The 21811-nt window shown below is 36.8% G+C and overlaps 2 protein-coding genes across 2 annotated transcripts; both read right to left on the bottom strand.

The window, feature by feature from the left end:
• Window positions 1-652: 652 nt before the first annotated feature.
• Window positions 653-10739, bottom strand: rbm28 (RNA binding motif protein 28). The gene is made up of 20 exons (XM_042496322.1): window positions 10383-10739; window positions 10046-10192; window positions 9808-9935; window positions 8855-8930; window positions 8655-8747; window positions 8444-8515; window positions 8146-8248; window positions 7789-8054; window positions 7331-7397; window positions 7072-7181; window positions 6907-6980; window positions 6393-6528; window positions 5534-5598; window positions 5234-5392; window positions 4864-5013; window positions 3224-3298; window positions 3022-3127; window positions 2501-2639; window positions 2232-2346; window positions 653-1079 (listed from the first exon to the last, which is right to left on the bottom strand). Exons 1-20 carry the CDS (start codon window positions 10498-10500, stop codon window positions 939-941), a joined length of 2340 nt encoding a protein of 779 aa, XP_042352256.1. The 5' UTR covers window positions 10501-10739; the 3' UTR covers window positions 653-938.
• A 2570-nt stretch (window positions 10740-13309) lies between these two features.
• On the bottom strand, window positions 13310-18483 carry si:dkey-5i3.5 (uncharacterized protein LOC565091 homolog). Its single transcript, XM_042496420.1, is given in 5 exon segments — window positions 13310-13886; window positions 14026-14272; window positions 16277-16467; window positions 16470-16557; window positions 18240-18483. Coding segments are annotated over 4 exon segments (867 nt in total). The 5' UTR covers window positions 16537-16557; window positions 18240-18483; the 3' UTR covers window positions 13310-13524.
• Window positions 18484-21811: the final 3328 nt, after the last annotated feature.

The following is a 21811-nucleotide window of genomic DNA, read 5'->3' as shown; positions in this document are numbered from 1 at the left end:
CCAATATATTAATTCAGTCATAAAGCTGAATCAGCTGTGTGAGGTTTGCTGCAGCAAGAGGAAACATCCCGATGTCCTGTGACGTCATGAGTGGAAATTCCTGAAAACCATGTTGAAACAGGTGTGTTTGTATGAGACCTACAAGGACAGGAAGGGTAAAGGGCAACTTCCTTTTTTGTGCAATATCATTATCTCTTCCAAAATGGTTATTTATAGCTATAGATGGCATCATGTATATTTTTGTAAAGTATTTTTTAGACTACAGGAATAAAACCATTAAAAAATATTTATCACGATATACAAGTTTGTCACTGTTGTGTTTTGGGGAAGGAGAGAATGAAGTGAAAATGACACGTAAACTAGGTTAATACACAATGTCATCTGTGGGTGTTCATCTCTTGCTATCAAGTGTATTCAAGGTTCATGAGTGGGAAGTGTTTATCCAGAGCTATCGGCTTATGATTAACTCCTGTTTAAAACTAGAGGTAAACGCAGTAAATGTAATGGAAATTGTCATCTTGAAGAGAGATATGTGAATCCTACAAATATAGATTTCTTATGAAGCCATAAAGATTCATAATAAAACAAAAATTTAAGGGGTTTTAAATATATTTCTTCATAAAAGACAAGCACATTAAAAAAAATATCCTGACATTATTCTGTTTGTTTTAGTAGTAAAAAAACAAACCATAAACATGAATATCAGATATGCAGGAACGATATAAATGAAGTTAGGTGACAGTAAAGTTTCACACATGGACATCAAATACTGTATAGTTATAAAACAAAATTAATTCATGGGAACCAAAGTACTTATTTATAAGCCTCAGGATGTCTAATGTGGAGCACTTCTGCTGTGGTAGCCTTAATGACGTCAAATTCAAGAACATGTTCTCTCTCACACTCACAAACATACACACACATACACACAGGCACCATTAACTATCAAACCACTTGTTTCTTTTGCCGCTGATGTTCCTGTCACTGTTTCCCATCAGTTTCTTCTTGTACTGCTCCACCAGGCTGTCAAAACGGTCCCCATCCTTTCTCTTGAAATGTTTCTTTGCTGTTTTAATCTTCTGGAAAACAACACAAATAAAGGACAGTCAGGTGGTGTTAACAGGACAACTCTGATAAAGTATCACCACACACACACACACACACACACACACACACACACACACACACACGCACACACACACGCACACACACACGCACGCATGCACAAGCATGCACAAGCATGCACACACAAGCACACACGCACACACTCGTTTCAAAACCTAAAAGGTAAGCAGTACTGCTGATTGGCGTCCTCAGTAAGATGTGTGATTGTGATGGTCAAGCTTTAAATTGCTTATTATTTGTCAAACATGTCTCATTTCATCAAATTCAAGATTACTTTTAATTTTTCAGAATCAGAATCAGAATTAGAAATACTTTATCGATCCCCGAGGGGAAACTGCCTTTAGTTACAGACGCTCCCATTCAAAAGTCTTATAAGAAGTAGGAAGTGTAGAATAAATCAATAAAATTTTTAACATAAGTACTAATATAAAATAAATATATCTAAACACTAAAGTATAAATACAAATGTACATTTTGTTCTAGTTTCTACCATGTGATAAATAAAACAACAGATTACCAACAGTTGAATATAGCATATTACACATGGATGTAGTTATTTTAATGTTATTCTTTAAGTTTTACTTTTACTGAAAGATACCCCCCCCCCCCCCAAATAATGAAAAGACTCATGCAGAAGTAATCCCTCTCCGTCATCACTTATGAGCCACTAGAAGTGTGTGGAGATGTATTTGTCTGCCCTCTGCCTTGATTGTTCTTATTTTCCTCTCATTTTCTATGTTCAGGGCGTTTATGGGCGTGAAGTCCCACAGCACTCAGGTGAGTTCGGGGCTTTATCAAAAGGTAGCGACCGGGTGCCAGACCGTAAGCAGCATAGAAGAGACACACTGCCAAAAAAAACCACACGTACAGCAAGGGGAAATGCCAAATGAGGGTGATTATGGGGTTGACTGATCACACAGCAATGCAAAAAAAAAAAACTGTCCTGCAAAGCACTTGTTTTATTTCCTGGTGGGTTTTTTCCACAACTTTTCTGTTAGCTACTGTTCATAGCTGTTTTTGGGAAACCAGTGCCTCAGCAGCTATTCCTCATAAGATGTTCTGCGAACATGACCGACAGATATAAACACAACAGACTCTGTATGAACCTGGTTTCTGGGATGTGTGGGCTTTTCCATCTGTTGTCTCTGACGATCATTCCTGTTGAATCCAGGCCTCGCTTTCTTGGGAGGCGGAGCCTGTTGCTTTCCTTTGTCACGCATTCTGTCAAAGAAAAAGCTCACGATCAGTAACTTAAGCCTGATGCTCACAGCTGAGTCACAGCCAGTTTCATCACAAGTTTACTGTTTTACATTGACTGTTCAAGACTCTTTTTTTTAAAGTCAGGAGACTAATAAAGTTAAAATAAGTTCTGTACCTGTTTTTAGGTCCCCGATGGGAAGGAAAGGGTAGAACTTTCTTTCGTTTCTTCCCATTCTCCAAATCTACGTGCTCAACCTCAGGGTTGGTTTGGAAGCCCATAAAGCGTCTGTCCTGCTTTTGGCTTTGAAGAGGAGCTAATATACACAGAAAAGTGGACGCAGAGATAAAAAAAATGTTAAAACTGGTTTCCTGCAGCTTACAGCAGGTGGAATTTAGGACTTCATAAGACTTTTTCAGTGCTACTCAGAATTAAATTTAAGACTGATTTCACAATAATCAACACGAGATGGGAAATGGGAAAAAAAAAATAAGAATCCACAGGGAAAAAAAAAGTCTAATTTAGTGTAACAGCCAGTCAGATATAACATGGTTTCTCCACAGCAATAGTGTGCTGAGTCAGGAGAAACGCAGCACACGATCGCATCTACAATCGAACCTCATGTCCAGCTCTTTAGTATGCTCATTCAACTGGAAAAGGGTGAGTGGGACACCAATACAGAAATAATGTCTTCATACCTCTCTCATTTCCTGACGACTCTGATGAGGACTTTGCTTTATTCCCACCTTTCCAGGGTCCTCCAGGGTTCGCTCCTCCTTTAGAAAGCCGATTTCGGAAAAACTCCTGCAAAGACATCCACACAGGGTAACTTTCCATTTAAAAAAGAGCTTTGTTTTTAATTTTAAGATGTAACTATTACTCAAATGAGTCCAAACACACCTTGTTTTTTTGCTGTCTCACTTCTTTTATTTTGAGTTTCCTCGAATCCTCCAGAGAGAACTCAACAATAGGTCTCTGCAGGATGACATACAATAAAAAACACAAGTTGTTTTTGTACCAGAAAAAGGTAAATGTTTGCTATATAATCCTGTGTGCCAAACAAAATAATCACCGCAATGTGAAGTCTTAAGGGAGCTATTTGGAAGTTCCAGCCACCCAGTCTAACCGAATAGGGGGGACAGTATTTCACCCTTTAAATGTCGGTCTACTACTGTGTCCATACAACCGCAATTTACAGCCATCAGTCATAAATAAAGGCAACTCATAACTGACAGCAGAGCAAAACACAGCCAGTCAAAATAAGGCTGCTTTCTTATGATATTCATGCGTGGCGTTAAGTGTATAGTTTACTTCACAGGATATTTAGCTCAGTTTTAGCAACGCCGCAGTAACAAGACAACAATCACATCACGCCGTTTGAAAACTTTAGCTCAAACTGTAGGCCGATGGTTTGTGTTGTCATTAGTTACACAAAAGATATGCGACCTTCTGCTACCATTATTATGCGTCATGCGCCCACTATCGCATGGGACTCTTATCAACAGCCACAATATTTGCACGTAACATCACCGGAGTGCATTTAGTTATTTTACACGTATCACTATTGTTCTATGACATGTTATTGTTACCATTATGGCTGTGCTTCTTCTCCCTCTCTCTTTCTCTTCCTTTTTGTCATTATTGTAATTTTATTGTTAAATTACAATAATGACCCGGTTACAGGGTTTTTTTGGGGGGAGTTTTTTCTTCGGCGATGTGAGGGTCTAAGGACAGAGGGCTGTCGTATCCTGTAAAGCCCTCTGAGGTAAACTGGGTTTTGTGATAATGGGCTTTATAAATAACACTGAATTGAAGCCAACATTAAATTTTTCTCTTAGACTTACCAGGCTAAGAGAAACATTGTGAGTTCAGCATCAAACTGCACCTTTTTTACTCTCCAGGAGCTGTCTCCAGTGTTGGAAAGCCACACCAATATTTACTCTGGTTTTGCTCCTTCTTACATCGCTTCTTTTCTTTGCCGCAGAACATCGCTTTGTCTTAGAGAGCTGCTTGTGATGGGGATAATGATCTTGCTCCTGGTGCTTCTGCCATCGCTGTGTTCCTTTCACACAAACTTATTCTCTGAGACTCTAACTTCTACACTGTATCCTTTGACTCTGGTGTTATGTCAAGGACCGTTTCCCTGACAGTATGTGTTTCCTCTCAACTTAAACCTGATCCCAAACCCTCAGCCCTAACCCTGACCACCAACGGGGGCGAACACATCAACAGTATGAAAACACTATTTGACAGGGCAACACACTTCAATACAACACCGGCCAGCTCAACTTCTTCATCCTCTCCTTCTGCACACATGAGGCTACAGTGACTCACTGTCGCCTCTCAGGCCAGGATGTATTATTACAGAAGGGACATCCTTTTAAATTGTATTTAATTTTATCTTTTAATTAAAATTATTTCCAGATCTTACATAATGCACCTTTAAAGTAAATCTAAAGTGGCAAGAATGCAAAAACAAAACTCCTTAAAACCCACTGATAATGATTTCAGCCCTCGAGTTCTCCGTTGCAAAAACATACCTTGTGTGGGCCGAAGACGTCAGGGTTGTTGTTCAGGTAACGAAGTGTGCTGAGAGCATGTTCATGGTCCTGGAACTGGACAAAGCCATAACCTAATGATTGTCCCATCACCTGACCCTTCTCTGGCTTCTTGTCATACATCACCCGACACTAAAGGAGAAATAGGAGGTACACACACATACACACCATGAATAAAAATGACAACAACACCCCCTACTGGGCACATAGACACAATGCATTTTATGGCAGCCTTACATTCATAAATACTACTGTAAAACTATTTTTACAAGGATGCATTTAAATGATAACTGCTAAAATAACTCTGCTATGGTTAATAAAATGTCTACCAGTGTGCCATACTGTTCCTCACCTCTGTGATGCGTACTTTCTTGCTTCCTTTTACTGCTTGGAGGCAAAGACCTTTGAGTTTTTTATTGTCCACTGACTTGGGCAGGTTGTGGACACACAGACGAGTCTTTGACACAAACACATTTATGGCCCGAAGCTTGGCTCTCTTAATCTCTTCAAACTAGGGGAAACAGACAACATCAAGTATACGCGTCAACACATGAGTCGGTTCAGACATGATGCACGTAACATAAACGATTATGTACTGAAAATGATCCTCAGAGTAGAAACGTCTTAAATGACTGATGAAAAATGAACTCACTCTGGTTCTTTTGATCATGTCTGCTTCAGGCACGCCCTCTGCGGCCTTGGTTCCAGCACGGATCACTGGGTGTGGAGGTCAGAGGAGAAAGTCATGAAGTATAAGAATAGATTTTGAGTAAGTGTGAATAAACTTATGCCAATGCTTTAATAAGGACCTAACAAGACAGATGCGGCTTTGATAAGTTACCGCTAACCTCGGTAACAGTTTTCATACTGTTAAAGTCTAGGCCTGCCCTTTGAAAGTCAGAGATTCAAATCATCACTTGGAGCTTTTTACTTTATCACATTGAAAATTGTACCAGTATTATTGTAAACGATATGACATGGCACACCCCTATTGTGAAACATACAATATTTCTGCTATGATGGGATTTTAGATAGATAGGGAAAAGAAACTGCAGAATCTGGTTTACATCCAAAAACTGCACACTCTACCACGTTTGCTGTCAAAACTTTCACTATGCTAGTCCGCACTGCACTGGGGGTGTCTTTGTCTTTGCTGTGTCAATGTCCCCCATTGATATCTTTCCCATTTTAGACAGCTATTGGCTTTTGTATTAGTGCCTTTTTGGCTTGCTTGGCGTACGTTTGAATATAGCATTTTTACAGAAGTGGACAGACATCGCCCCTTTTAGTGGAAGAATGTGAGAACACCTCTCCAGTAACAAACTGCACAGACATAAGTCAGCATAGTCGAGGTCATTCACTTCAGGGGACATAAGAAAAACACATTTATGAGTGGAGGGGGACTGTGAATCAAGTATGTCTGTGTAAGGTGACAGGGAAAGCTAGTAGCGCTGAGTAAGAGACCAGATCTGTGGCAAAGAAGAAGAAAAGCATGAAATGGGTTTACTCACATCCCTCTCTGGCCAGGTACAGGTTCCTGGTGCCTGTTTCTACTTTCACAGTCTTCACTTTCAGCTTGGCAGCATCCTCTCGGGTCACCGCTGCCACAATCAACAGCTTTCTGCCATCTACACGGATACCACCATTCTGCATAAAAAACAAACAAAAACACAAAACAATGTTACAACAAAGGTAGCTGCATCAACTCATTAACACAAAAAGATAAGATTAGATTAGATAAGATAATCCTTTATTGATCCCCAGAAGGGAAATTCAAGTTTTGCTGCAGTACAAGAGTACAAGTTGCATGCATGAAAGGTCAAATAAAATAACATATAATAGATAAATGATCATTGTACTGTACAAAAAATACAAATCGAATAAAAAATAGAGGTACATACAATTTTAAAAAGAGGAGTAAATAAATAAATAAATAAATAAATAAATAAATACAATAGATAGTTCCATGACATAAAAAATGCAGACAAAGGGAATATTTACAGGTGATTATTCAGAATGTATTACCTCTGCCTCATCCTGTGCTGCAGCCATGCATTTGTCTGCAGCCTCTTTAGTCTTAAACTGAGCAAATGCACAACCTGGTGACACAACAAACCCAAAATAAGTCAATCAAACTGTTTCTTTAAACAACAGAGTGAAGAGTGTTTCATTCAAGCACCACTGGCTGACCTTTTGAATGTCCTGTGTCTTGGTGGAGAACAATCTTTATGTAATTAAGCTCTCCGTACTTAAGGAGAACTTCCTCAAGACCCTCTTCATCCGTGTCAAAGGACAGGTTCCTAAATCAGCCAGGAGTGAGACAACAGGGGTGTTGACGAGTTGATAAGCAGGTATGACTGTATGGATGATCTTAGGATGAGAAAAAAATGGAGTAGAAAAAGATGAATAAAAGTTTGTTTAAAATGAAGTCACATGAGGAATTGCAAACCTGATGAAAAGTGTTCTGCCCTCGTTGACATCTGAAGGCAGAAGTTTCTTGGGGGTTTTCTTTTTAGCTAGGGGGAAAAAAAGCAAAAAAAAATGGTTTAAATCCTTTAATAACAATTTTTATTTATATTACATGCAGTGATCATGTTTTTTTTGGGGGTTTTTTTGCTGAGTCATTTAAATATTGATTATGTGCCAACACCAAGTTCCGATCCGATAGTTTTATTTTTGTAGATAATGTAACTCTGCACACTTTAAGCGGTTTACAATTATTAAAATCAATCCAAATTGTTACATTTTTTTTGTTTCTCCTCTATTCCTCCAGTGTTTGTTGCTTCCATGCAGCCTTTACCTGAGCTACCTGAATAAACTGTAGGGCTCAGCTGCAGCGTGAATGAACCTCTGAGATCATATCAGGACATCCCCAAATACACGAAAACATAAGCAGAGAAGTGATACCTGATTCATCGTCTTCGTCCTCATCCTCCTCATCTTCCTCATCATCCTCGCTCTCATCTTGATCATCATTTGAATCAAGGCTACTCTTATCATCGTCATCTTCGTCTTCTGCCTCTTGGGACACATCATCATCCTCTTTTTCATCTTCATCATCATCATCATCCTCCTCTTCCTCCTCTTCCTCCTGACTGCTTTGTTCCTCGCTATCATCTTCATCATCTGACTGGGATTCTTCCACGTGCTGCACGGCTGGTTTTGAAATGGCTCTGTGGAAAAATGAAAATTAACCATTTAAACTGACCAGTTTTTAGCAGCTGGTAGTGTATTAACACAGATATCCATTTTTTGGTTTCACACTTTTTCTTCCCAGCTGCTGCTCGTGGCTCTTCTTCGTCCTCGTCTTCTGTGTCACTCTCTGCTTCAGGCTGTTTTGCAGCCGCCTTTTCTGTATTGTTATTTCCTATTCAGTGAACAAAATCATGTAAATAATCACTGTCTTTATTTTGATGCAGACATATCTTAGAGTGACTATTGGGAGATGCAACCTTTTTTTATATCTTTAATGTGTAGTGCATAATAATACAACAAATATTACTTTATCATTATTATTATTAATAGTGGTTTAACCTCGCAGATGAAAAACAGAGAATATTACCTGTACTTGAGGACTGCTGTGTAGCGATGAACTTGTCCTTAGGCACAGCCCAGTCAATTGCTACCTGCCGACCTGTGAAGGAAATAATAATGAAATTTTTTTTTAAAAAAGTCTGATAATAGAAACTCGAAAAAATTGTTAATTCCCCAAATCTACAAGTCAACGCTGAACAGCGTTTCTCACAAAACAGCAATGTGTCTTACTCACTAACCTTTAATCTCCTTCAAATTCATAGAATTAAGCGCCTTCGCTGCTTCAGAGACATTTTTAAAAAGCACAAAGGCAAATCCTCGCATCTTCCCATCTATACAAAGAACAACAAGAACAAAATATGAGAATCTAACAAATCAATTTACTCAAGTGTTGTCTGACTTATTTGTCCATCCAGTGAGAATTAAAACCTTCTTTTACCAGGTTTGAGGGGAATTTTGGACTCAAGAACTGTTCCAAACTTGGAGAAAACTTGCTTGAGATCATCTTCTGAACACTGCCACACAAAACATGTTACATACGTCATATGTTACAGGTCAAGCGACAAAAAACACTTTTTTAAAAACCTTTTTTTGTCATCATATAATTTAATGTATCTTAAGTACTGATGACATTTCTTTTTTAAATAAAAATTGCATGAATAAGTGTGTCACCCAGTGGTACATGAGAATAGCAAATAATGTATGTGTAATGATAAATAAAAATACATAAAGATAGATACAGTACAGGTTAAAAATCTTTTAAGTGTTATTATCATTTTTATAATTGTAGAAAAATATCTTTGATCCCATTTTATATGTAAGATTGTGCCTGCATTTGAATAATTTCATATTTTTTTCCTCTATCAGGATTTCAACCTGAACTGCAAAAAAGGGGTCAACAGATTATCAGCCTGGCTATTTTGGCATGATGCCAACTATCTGTATCTGTGTTATAATTTAATGATTGCCAATAAAGTTAATTAATCAGTATCAGCATGGGAGGAATTTTTACTTTGAAAAACCTCAGGGAGCTATTTTTATTTATTTATTTATTTTTTCACTTGAGTTTGCTATATTCCAAATTCTAAGTTTCTGCAGGTATTTTCATTTTTATTGTAAATGCATATCTGTGTCATATCTGTTATTGGTCTCATTAAGTACTAATAATCCGTATTGGCCCTGATAAAACAAATATCGGTTGACCCCTTGAAAAAAACAAAACAAACCAAAGCAAGCAAACAAAAAATAATAAAATAAAATGAAAATTACAAAATACAAAATACAATAGGAGGAGTACAAGTACCATTTTAACAGCAGATATGTAATTCAAGTTAAGAGAGTGAATAAAAGTGTGCTCGTCAGTTGCTGCATTTCACATGTAGCACACAGTACCTTAAAGCTGAGGTTCCTTATGATGAGTCTGGCCTTCAGGAGGGTTTTCCTGAAGCCTTTGGGTTTCTGTGGATTTTCCTCTGATTCTGCAGCTGGCTCTTCAGGTGCTGCCGCTGTTTTTTTAGGTGCTAAGTAAAATACACGAACGAGGTTATCAGGTACACGAGGCAGTGTGACAGTGAAGCTTCTCAGAATTGGTGGGTTTGGGACATGTCTTCACACACACACACACACACACCTGTTTTCCTTTTGTCTTTTACTTTCCTCTTTGCCACTGATATAGAAAGCCTGTGTCCGTCGTATTCTTTTATTTCTTTTATGGCTCGGTCTGCATCTTCCTGCATGGAGTATGTGACATAGCCAAAACCCCGACATTTTTCTGTGCCTGTTTAGCAAATAAGAACATGTTATTAATGTTTGCATTTATGTTTTAATTGTACTGCGACTACAAGACTATAGTATCTCCACATCTTCAGGTCCAAACTTCAGGCTGGAGGATCCAGTTTGAGCAATTTTGTCGTTATTTTGTGAAAAAATAAAAACAATAAAAGAAATCACGACAGTAAAAACATCACCTTTCTCTCTGACCACGAAGCATTGCTTTATTGGACCAATTTCAGAGAATATTTCCGTTAGTCGATCATTTGAAGCTGAAGCTGGTAAAGAGCCCACGAATATGGTCTGCGCTGGCATGGCTCTGCGCTGCCTGGCTAACGTTAGCCGTTAGCTCGCCAACGATAGCTTTTCTGGCTCGATATTAACTTACAAATTGATGTCTACTTTGTTAACAATCCCGCATATGCTGTTTATATCAAATTATTCGATATCACACGAATGAGCGACGTGTATACATACTACTGAACTGTTAAATTTGAACGCCACTAGCTTCTAGTTTAGGTCGCATGTTTACATACGCGGGCAGCCATGTTGGATGCTAAATGAAAATCGCGTGGAGGTTACACTTCTCGCGTTAACTTGCAAAAAAAAAAAAAAGGCTGATCAGTGTCGCCGCCTACCGTCTTGGAGGTTTTATGCATGTATGCATCATGGATCTATTATAAATCTATATGTATGCATGCAGACAGTGGTGGAAGAGGTACTCAAATACTGTACTCCAGTAAAAGTATTACTACCACACTGTGCAAATACTAATTTAAAATGTAGAAGTCCTGCATTTAAAATGGTACTTGAGTAAAAGTAAATATAATCAGTGAAATGTACTCAAAGGATTAGAAAAAAAAGTACCCAATGCAGAAAAATCCTTACAAAAAATGCAATGCAAAAAAACCCTCTCAAACTGCATTAAACATAGACAAAACATTAAAATAGAGAAAACACACAAAAGTCAAAATTATAAAAAAAAAATCCCAAAGCACACAAAAAATAGAAAACACCCCAAACATCCAATATAAAAACAAAACATAAATATTATATATATTATTAATATTTAAAAAACACCCAAAAATAATCTAAAAAAGAAAAGAAAAACTTTTTTTTTTAAAACCCAACCCTTAAAAATATAAACAAAATAACAGCCAACTCAAAATTATTTAAAAAAATTAAAAACAGACAGCCTTAAAATGTTTTTCAAAATAGTAGGCAATTCATTTTCTGTGAATCAACGGATCAATTAATCAATTAATATTTTCAACTGTATAAACAATTTAGTAATTTTTTCATTTATAACAAACATATTTTCCAGACACTTCTTATGTTTTAGTGAAAAATAATCTTTATTTGTAAAGTAACAAAAGCTGTCAGATAAATGCAGTGAATTAAAATGTATGGTATTTCCCTCTGTAATGGATATGAGTAAAAGCATAAAGTAACATGAAAATATATAATACTCATGTACAAATACATCAAATTGAAAGTCAACTACAGTACTTGAGTAAATGTACTTTTACATTACATTCAGCCACTGCATGTACAGAGTGGTAGTAGAGTACTTAGTATTTTCACATAAAGGAAAATTGCACTGTAACAGATTAGACATGTAAGCAATGACTAAACAATGATGAAATATGCCTGTGCAATAAGTTACCATTTACTGTGTAATAATATTTACACGCTATATTTCTATATCTTTACAGTAAAAATACAACACTGTGTATTTCAGTTATCCTGTGCAGCTACCAATCATAGACATACGGTATCTGCATAAGTGAAAGATATTGATGGATTTTGTGTCATTTTATTTAATGTGTATTTTTTAATCATTTTATCATTTTATACCTTTTAATAAATCACTTTTTTTATTTTTGGTTTTTTTTTTTGCTTTTCTCTTGCTTCTGACTCTTGAGCTGCTGTAATGTGTGAACTCCCCCAGAGTGGGATCAATAGTGTAATCTTAATCTTTGTCGTCCATGTATTCATTAGTATTACTCCTTACTGGTATCCAGTTTTTAAAAAAATCTATTTTGCACTGTTATGTTATTTTAGTCTTTTACATCTTTGCACTCGTCTGATCTACACTATTTCCACTTTAAATTGTAACTGCTCTCCAGCGATTTCCCTTGTCAATAAAGTTTTATCTCAAACTATCGTAAACCATGAAAACAAATGAGGTTGTTGAGGAAAAAGCACAAAGTAGGAGGACAAATGTTATGCAATAACTACAAAAGAACTGAAAAAGAAAACGTTCAAAGAATGTATTTTTTAATGTACAAACCAGAAACATAAAAAAAGTTAGTTATATCAAGTAATAAGGCAACCTTCAACAGACATTTCATTCATTTGTAAAACGTTAAAACAAGACAAACTTGTTACTCGCTGCTTTGGTAGTTTGTGAGAGCACCATGACTTATACAGGTTATCACTGAGGCTCATTACGCCATCTCTGTCTCAAGAGGCAATATGAACTACAGGGACGGTGCTATATGGAATTTCATAAAGCATTGTCAACAAACAAATAAAAAGAAACATTCTTCTTTACAGTTGTGGACCATCAAATATCAAGTCCCTGGAGTTGCTTGTGTAAATATAAAAGGTTATGACAGCAATGACGTTATGTTTTGGCTTAAAGGAAGTAGAAAAACAGTACAATGCACAACGGCTTCTGGAAACAACTTCTACTTTTCCTTCACAATATAAATCCACTATTATTATTATTATATTCAAAAGCAGGAACCATTAATCTCGCCACTGACTTTTGTTGTTGGCTCTCTCAGTGAACAAAACTCCTCCACCTTTCTCAGCCATCATGGCAGGCGTAATCTCCCTGTGTTCACAGTCAAAGTGCCAACGTGAGAAATGTAACTGTACAACTTTAAAACATAACATCTTCGAAGCCACAATTCGTGAGGTTACTGAATCGTGGTCTGGTCCTGGTTGTGCCAATGCCGTGATCTTGCCTTTGGAGACCTCCTTATCAATATACGCATGAGACTTTTATCATCACCCTCAACATCATCATAGAGTGCATGTAATAATTTAATGCACCTGTTTCTATTATTGCTGTGCCTCTCTCCCCCTCTCTCCCCCTCTCCTCTCCCCTCTCTTGTCTTTTTGCCGTGCAGTATTTCATTTGTTATTTACGACATCTATTGCACGCCTGTCCGTGCTGGAAGAGGGATCCCATCGTCCTCTACCAGTCTTCCTAAAGTTTCTTTTTCTTAGTTAATCCTCAGTGCTGTAGTAACACATTATAGTCTAACAAACATTTTACAGAAAAACAGAAAACAAGCAAAGTCAAGTTAATAGGACTGTTTTTTGGTCTTACATTTTAGCCTTCAGCGGGGCAAAATGGAGAGAGTGGAGGAACATGTTTAGGGTGCTCAGGTACTCCTCTGGGTGCCTCTTTATGTGACCTGCATGTGTTGAATCCTCCCATTTCTTTGTTGTGACTTCCACCCCGCGTTTCAGCCAATGATCAATCACTTCCTCCATCACTCGTGGGTTGCTCAACAAATCATTCTCGCAAAAAAAGAAGAGCGCGGGAGCAGTGATGGGACTGTTCCAAAACACGTCAATGCCTTTGTTAAAGTAGTCCACTGTCTGCCGTTTGAAGATGTTAAAGTAGAACAGGCTCACATGTTTTATCAGGGTCTCCCAACGTGGCAATACAGTCTTAGCTAGACCTGGGCAGAGAGGAGGAAACAAACACACTTCATTTATTTGACTGGGCATTAAGGATACTTATAAAACTGCACTGATGAATGAGATTGTTTCATTGATTGATTGATTGATTGATTGATTGATTGATTGATACAAACTGACCTGTGGACATCTGCTCCACAGAGCCCACCACCAGGCTATCATAGACTTGGCCTCTGATCCTCTGTGTGAGCGCCTGATATCTCTGTGTGTCCTGGGACACATGTATCAGCAGATTAGCAAATGTGTAGCCACCGATAGAGAAGGCATGGACAAACAGTGGGCGGGACACAAAGGGCTCACTATGGAGCAGGTCGAGCAACCTCTTTCCATGATCCAGACCCCAACGAGGCCACAGGAACTCTTGCACCTTGTGTAAAACAAACAGAAAGAAAAACAAAACCAGGTAAAACATCAGCTGGCTTTTGAAAGTTTGGCTTAACCTCTGTAGGTTTTGATTTAATTATCGTTTTATCTTTGGACCTTTGTCTTAAGAAATTTTAGAACGTCCACTACAATATAAAATAAAATCTGTGGGCTGAAACAATGTTTTCTTGCAAAAATGTGTAATGACCAAACCACTGACGAGACCAGCAGAGTTTAAGGGGCCAATGTGACTCCATCTAAAGACTGTTGATAAAAATTAAAACTTTGCCAAAACTGATCCAGAGTTAAAGTGATCCCACAGTTTTCCTCAACTCAGCTCTCACTTATTTTTTTCTTAAAAGTTTGAGAGAAAATTGAAATCTGCAGTGCTAAAGGCTGTGACACACCAAGTCAACAGTCAGCTGTCGGCTTGAGCGGCCACAGTCCTTGTCACCGCCGTTGGTCCTCGTCAGCTTTCTTTCTGCTGATTCAGCATGTTGAATCCGCGGTGGGGGCCATGGAGTCTGCCAGTGAATGAAATCACTCTGATTGGCCTTTCAGCTCAGCGCACAAAAAGAGAAATGGAAGTGAATACTGTAAACAAAGAGCTGAAACTCAGAAGGAGTGAGGTCGAAACAAACTTGTTATACACACTAAGATTATTTTTCTTCTGCCACTGAGCTCTTAACAGCAACGTTTCCTGGTGGTTTGTGCTGTTGTTCACTGGTCCGCAGTAAATCTGCTTTGTTCTTTTCAGTATTGGGTTGCGGTGTTATTGTGCTAACTGGCTTTCTTCGGTTTCCCGTTTTAAAAAACTGTTAAAGATGACCATCGTCTGCTGGTATGGAGGGGAATCTCCTCTCACACTGGTGCAGAACAGACATGCTGGTTGGCTGTAAGTTAAGCATGTGACTGTTGAGTTTAATAAAAAATGACTTAAAACATTCCTTTTTATCAGAACTTGTGAGTTTTGAGTATTTTTTTTAGCTGGTTGCTTTATTTGCTTTGATATTTTTTCAAAATTGTAAGTGCACTACAAATAAAATCTATTATTATTATTATTATTATTATTATTATTATTATTATTATTATTATTATATTGATATTATTATATATTTTTTAGTTTTGGCCGAGACACGGCGAAATGAGGCAACGCAGCAGGGAGCTTTTTTTCACTGCTAATTCTTGGACGTCAGCTTGGTGTGTCACGGCCTTTACACGCACCTTTACAAGCTAGCACCCCTCTGCTTACCTTCCTTTGTTGGCACACTTATTTCAGCACATTACTTCCACATGTACCAGAGGAAGACATGGATGCAAACCTGAATGCATCGCATAGCCATGTGACCATATTTAAGGTCCGGACTGCTTTACAACATCCACAGAATCTTTGAAATGAACCTTTGCACCGCTGCACGCATACACCTTATTTGTTGTTGTAAGTGTGTGCATGGGGTTGTTTCAGGTCAGATGACTGTTCACACTGGGTGGATATGGGCGACATATAAACATTAGTGTAAACAATCATGACTGAAAGATAAGATCTGAGCAATAAAAACTGAGTATCACAGAAAAAGTAGCATTTTAAGCTCAAGAGGTGTTCCATATACCGCACTCTTGCTTAACGTACACATCTCTTAAGGTAATTGTTAACCGTTTATCTTGGATACACATAAATGGGCATTTAATGGTACTTTTTTACTTAGGTGTTGGAAAGGCAAGAGACAAACCATTATGCATGGATGATAAGCATCTGTATTCCTGTGTATAATGCCAAATATTATGCATATTCAAAACAGTAGTCCCCTTTATCTAAGAATATGGCTAATGCTAATAGCTAACTTGGTGAAAGAGCATTCAAAGCTACGATGTTAACATTTCAAGGACAAAAGTAACCATGAAGTTGAAGGTTAATTTTAACATAACCAATTTATGTGGCTGTGATAAAAGGAACTATGTTCAAAATCATGTTTTTGTTGTAGTCATATCTCTGTTGTGCTTATCTCACCTCACTCTCTATTACAAGCACATCAAAGCCGGTGCGAAAGTAGATCTCACAATATTTCACCAGGGCTTGAGGACGCGCACCCAGCCACGGCAGCATCAGCATGAGGGGTTTATGGTCTTCCAGAACTTTGGTCTGACATCCTGAGACTGGAGGTGCTAATTCGTTCACATAGAAAGTGACGTTCTTACTAAGCGCTGGGCAGTGACGCCTCTGCTCAGGACCGTCCTGCCCAACATAGCAGCTGCTGTCAGGCTTCCCATTCAATGAAATGTGACAACGGTCTGCAAAAAAGAGGACACAAGGGGACAAAGAGACATAAAATTAGAATGAGAAAGCTACTAACATCACCAACAGTTTGCTCATATATAAAACACACAATGCACTGTATTGCTCCCACAGTCCAAAGACATGCTGCTCAGGTTGATTGGTGACTCTAAATTGCCCTTAGGTGTGACTGTGAGCGTGTATGGTTGTCTGTCTATGTGTCGGCCCTGCGATAGTCTGGCGAACTGTCCAGGGTGTACCCCGCCTTCTGCCAAATGACAGCTGGGATTGGCTCCAGCCACCCCCCCCCCACCCCCCACCCCACCCCCCCGCGACCCTTACGAGGACAAGCGGTTACAGAAAATGACTGACTGACAACGTACTGTATAACTCCTTAAACCGAGTGTCTAACACTCTGAGCCAATAGACTGACACTTGGACTTAATTCCCCCATCTTAAATTATAATTTTATAATTTATTTCATACTTCATATTTCATTTCATATTACAACTGTGCAATATTTAAGGTGCAATATTCCTTTATACACTGTCTTAACTGCAATAATTGGTGTGATAATTCAACTACAGCAATCCTCTGTGCAACTAATCAGATTTAACATGTTACACATATTGTATGTATTCTTATTGTTCTTCTTGCTGATGTACATAACTATTGTATATTGAAGCATCATACACATTTTATACTTCTACTTTTACATACTAGTTTTATACATTGTAATGTAGCATAAGGAACATACTAGTTTAATATCTTTACACATTAAGTAAATTATACATTTTAATAATTTTGAATATTCATATACTAGATATACTTACCATGATTCTATTTTATATTTTTACACACTTTACACAGCCAGCACAAAATTGATTTTTATCATTTTAAATATTCCCATGCTAGTGCTAATTGTTGCCTATTATTACTGTATCTATATTTTATATTTTTACACACTTTATACATTCAATACATAATACATTTTTTTATAATTTAAGTATTCACATAATAGAGCTTATTGTTACTTATTAATACTGTATTTATATTTTTACACACTTTACACACTTAGCACATTACACATATTAATAATATACACATATATATACATATACATTTTTATATTTACAGTCATGCTAATTGTTACTAATTGTTACTGTGTTTACATTTTTACAGTTTACACACAGCACATTATACGTTATTAATAATTTTAAATATCCACATACTAATGCCAATTGTTACTTATTTCTTCTGTATTTCTATTTTATATTTGTGCATACTTTGTGCTAGTACTTATTTCTACTTTCTGTAGTTCTCTATGCTAAATATCAAAGCGACTGTAACGAACAATTTATCAATAAAGTGATTCTGATGAGGCACAGACCAGGCAATGCTTATGAGTTAAAGTGGCCCTATTATATATATTTTAAGAAATAAACAAAACACTTTCTGTCGGTATCTAAATGAATATTTGAGTCTCTTGTGTTCCTGCTAACACAAACTGTGAAATAAGACTGAAATTATGCTGGAGAATTAACCATCAGCTACCTATAAACTCCCTACCATTAACGTTAGCATTGTCACAAACAAACATAAGGTTAGCTTGTGTGTTTTCACATAAATGATGTAACGTTAATCAACCGTCAGCCCGTTTCCTGAGATAATGTTAAAAACACAATGCAGAGGAACTCACCTTAGCTTAGAGAGCTAACTAACGTAACTCCACGTCAAACCGGTTTAATGTCGATAAACTTTAGTCTCACTTACATATGTCTTCTAGCCTGTTCAGTGTGTGTCAGTGATGCAATAGCTAATGAAAAGGTAGCTCAGGGCTCCTCCGAAGCACATCATTGCCTGTAGGGTAAAATTAGCTGACTGGAAACATATCCTCTGTAACACAGTATGTCCCGATGCGTTATTTACTGACTATATGTCCTCACAATACCTCTCCAGGCTTCCTTTCCGTCTTCTTCATCGCATGATGTGTCTTCAGTTGGCTAAGCTGTTCTGCTGCCCTCACCCGGAAATGAAGCGCTCCGAAAGCAAGCAACTAAAACAAGTCTGACCGGCCACTATTTAATTACTGTCTCATGCCTCCTTCATCACGTACACGAGGTCCATCAAAGTGAGGCAGGGTTATTTCGGACACATTTTAGTGGAAAACTAGGCTACCTAAACCTCTGAATACTACCTCAAATGTTGTAAAATAACAACCATTGCAAAAAAAAATTACACGATTATAGACCGTATAATATGTTGATAAAATGCATCAATTTATTAAAAAAAACATATTCCTAGTATAATGCATTATAAAAAGTGCAAAAGTCAAAAAGTCAAACATATAGAAATAAATAGATGCAAATAAAAATGAATCTAATAAAAAAAAAAAATTAATGGTAAAAAAAAATAAGTCAAATGTTATATAATAAAAATGAAAATAATTTAATGTTTATAAAATATACAAACAAAATAAATAAAATTAATTAAGTGAGTTAAGTAAGTTAAGTTAAGAATTAAGTGAAAATAATCTGTACAGGATTTATGGTATAAAAAAAGCAAATTGCCAATGTTAAATAAAATAACTTAATACAATAAACAAAAGGAATAAATATTAAAAAAAATAAACATATAGAAAAATACATATAATAATTAATCTAGTAACAAAATATGTTTAAAATGTATGGTAGAAAAAACAAATAGTCAATTTTATATTATAAAAATAGAACTACAGTATAATCAAAATATAAAAATGCATTTTATTAAAACATCTGTATAAAATTAAATTGTGAGCTTTTAGTAAAGAAATTTGATAGAAAAAAGTCTACAGTGGTATTACAATGCCTGTTAAGGGGTTTTAAGAACATCTATTTATTGTAAAATTAAAAAAAAATAGATATGATGTCATATTGACATTATTTAGAGCAAAATAATGGAAAGAGAGGCGATTTGATTTTGCTTTTTTAAAATGTTCTTTCATTTTTATTTGATAAATATTACAATTTTTATTTATTTTTTATTATTATTTTTTTAATTAACTGGCCCCTGGGCTCTTGCCATTTTGCAAAATGCAGAATTGAATTGCAGTTTAAGTCAGGAAGATGGAGGTTGCCAGGCAGAAGGCTGTATCAGCCTCAGCTGTTTTGACCTGTATTTACTTTCAGGTAGGCTAGGTGAGGGAGGAAACTTGTAAAATATATTGGATTCATGTTAATGTGGATTTTCAGACATATATTTAGGTTTGAGAAAAGAAAAGAAATTATACATATATATATATATATATATATATACTGTACTGTATATCAAACAATAATTTGGAGGCCCCCTGCACTAACTCTGTGGAGCCCCTAGGGGTTCCACACTCCCTGTTGAAGACCAAGACCCAGAATTTAGGATGTAGCCTGTATTACATAGATAAACATGTCAGGGGAGGCCATGGCAATGAAAGGCCTTACTAAAATCTAGCAAAAGACTGGGTTCCTGGCACAAAAAACAGAATTTCTGGATAGATCAACACTAAAGATGTGAACCGGAGCATCATTTTAATGTCATTCTGACTATGCTGTCACTTTCTGCTTTATTAGTACAACATAGCACATTAAAAACTAACTAAAGATAGCCCAAAGCAAGTTAATATGGGTTGCATTAAAGTCACCACCTTGTGCCCATCTTGATTGAGAACGTTTTTTAACAATCTAATAGGCCTCTGGTTGATAAGAGTCATATAAATCTAACTGGGACATGGTTGAGAAACAAGACACAGCTCAACAGATTTTTTTTCTTTTCAGATGCATAAGAAGCAGAGAAAACGTTTAGGCAGGCAAACACAGTGTTGTCTTGTCATGTTTCTCCTGTTTTTATATGTAATTATACAAATATTGTATTTGTACTTGACAATCTTGGCTGGCATCTTTATTGTGTAATTTAATCTTGGACATTTGCAGATAGTGTATGCAAATGAAGCAGTTTTATGTGTATCTTATGATAATAAATCCATCAACCTACATAAAGACTAAAGCAGAGTTACAGAGTGGCCACACTAAGTGGTTGTATTCTCTATGGTGACATTACTTTTTATTTTTTGTCATTAATTTTTTTTTATTCATTTTGGCATTATTCAAAACATACTGACGTCCATACTTCATACACAAATACAAACCATTTAAATATAAATGGATCCATAGTCAGACAAAAGAAACAAGTTTTTATTAGCATTTGTGTTTCTCACTCTGCATGTGGGATTCCACTGTTTTGATTCCCATTATGAAAAGTTTAAGAAGAGGGATTCAATAAATTATGGAAATATATATATATATATATATATATATATATATATATATATATATATATATTTCCTTTTGCCCTGATCACTACAGCTTAGAGGTCAAGTCATGTAGAGGGCTTTCTATACTTGCATAGACATACTTAGTAGGACTCAATTTACAGCATATAACTTTATTTTATCTACAGTCAGACAGAGAGCCATGGTGTGTTTTTACCCTCTTCTTTGCTTGTGCAGCTTTGTTTCTGTGTCTTGTCCTCACTGTCCACATTCCCAGCTGGACCCCAGTCCCTGCTGACTTTGTCTTGTCGGAGGATGACTTGTCTAAACAGAGACCAGTTGCCCAATGAATTAGGATAGCAAGTGTGAGGCGGCAATAATTTGGCCATGTCCCTCTCTGAGCTCATGTGTTTGGCCTGTCATTGTTCCTTTCCAGTCCCTTTAGTTACGGCTGGGTTGGTGCTTTCCTGTGTCCTCATCAGACAGCGTGTTACTCACACCCCTCGGGAAGTTCCTGTCTTCACTGACTGTCAAAATGATCTGAAACAGCCTTCACTGTCTGTCATTCTGTATTTATGGGAATCTAAATCTCATTGTTATAAGCAGGAGCTTGTGCAGAGGCAAGGTGAAAATTGCTCTCTTCATTATTGGCTCTGGTATTTACTGTCACAGCCAACATCATTCTTGGCATGCAGGATCAGCCTTTATGTCTGTGTTTTGTGCTAAATATGTGTTTGGCAGATTTGTTTGGGATGCAGTTTGATTTGTATTTGGATAGAAGAAAAATCTATCCAAAACACACGCAACAACTTTTTCAGATCCTTACATCTGGGTACTTGTACTTTAATTGAGTGTTTTCTTATCAAATAACCTTGTTTTTTTTACTCCACCACTTTTTAGAAGGAAATATTGAACTTTTTACTTCACCACATTTATTTGATAGCTTTAGGTACCTAAAAAATTTAGATTTTTGCATTAAAAAACAT

This window comes from Plectropomus leopardus, chromosome 11, assembly GCF_008729295.1.
Source record: "Plectropomus leopardus isolate mb chromosome 11, YSFRI_Pleo_2.0, whole genome shotgun sequence".
Classification (NCBI taxonomy): domain Eukaryota; kingdom Metazoa; phylum Chordata; class Actinopteri; order Perciformes; family Serranidae; genus Plectropomus; species Plectropomus leopardus.
This window is presented reverse-complemented; position numbering and strand designations above follow the sequence as displayed.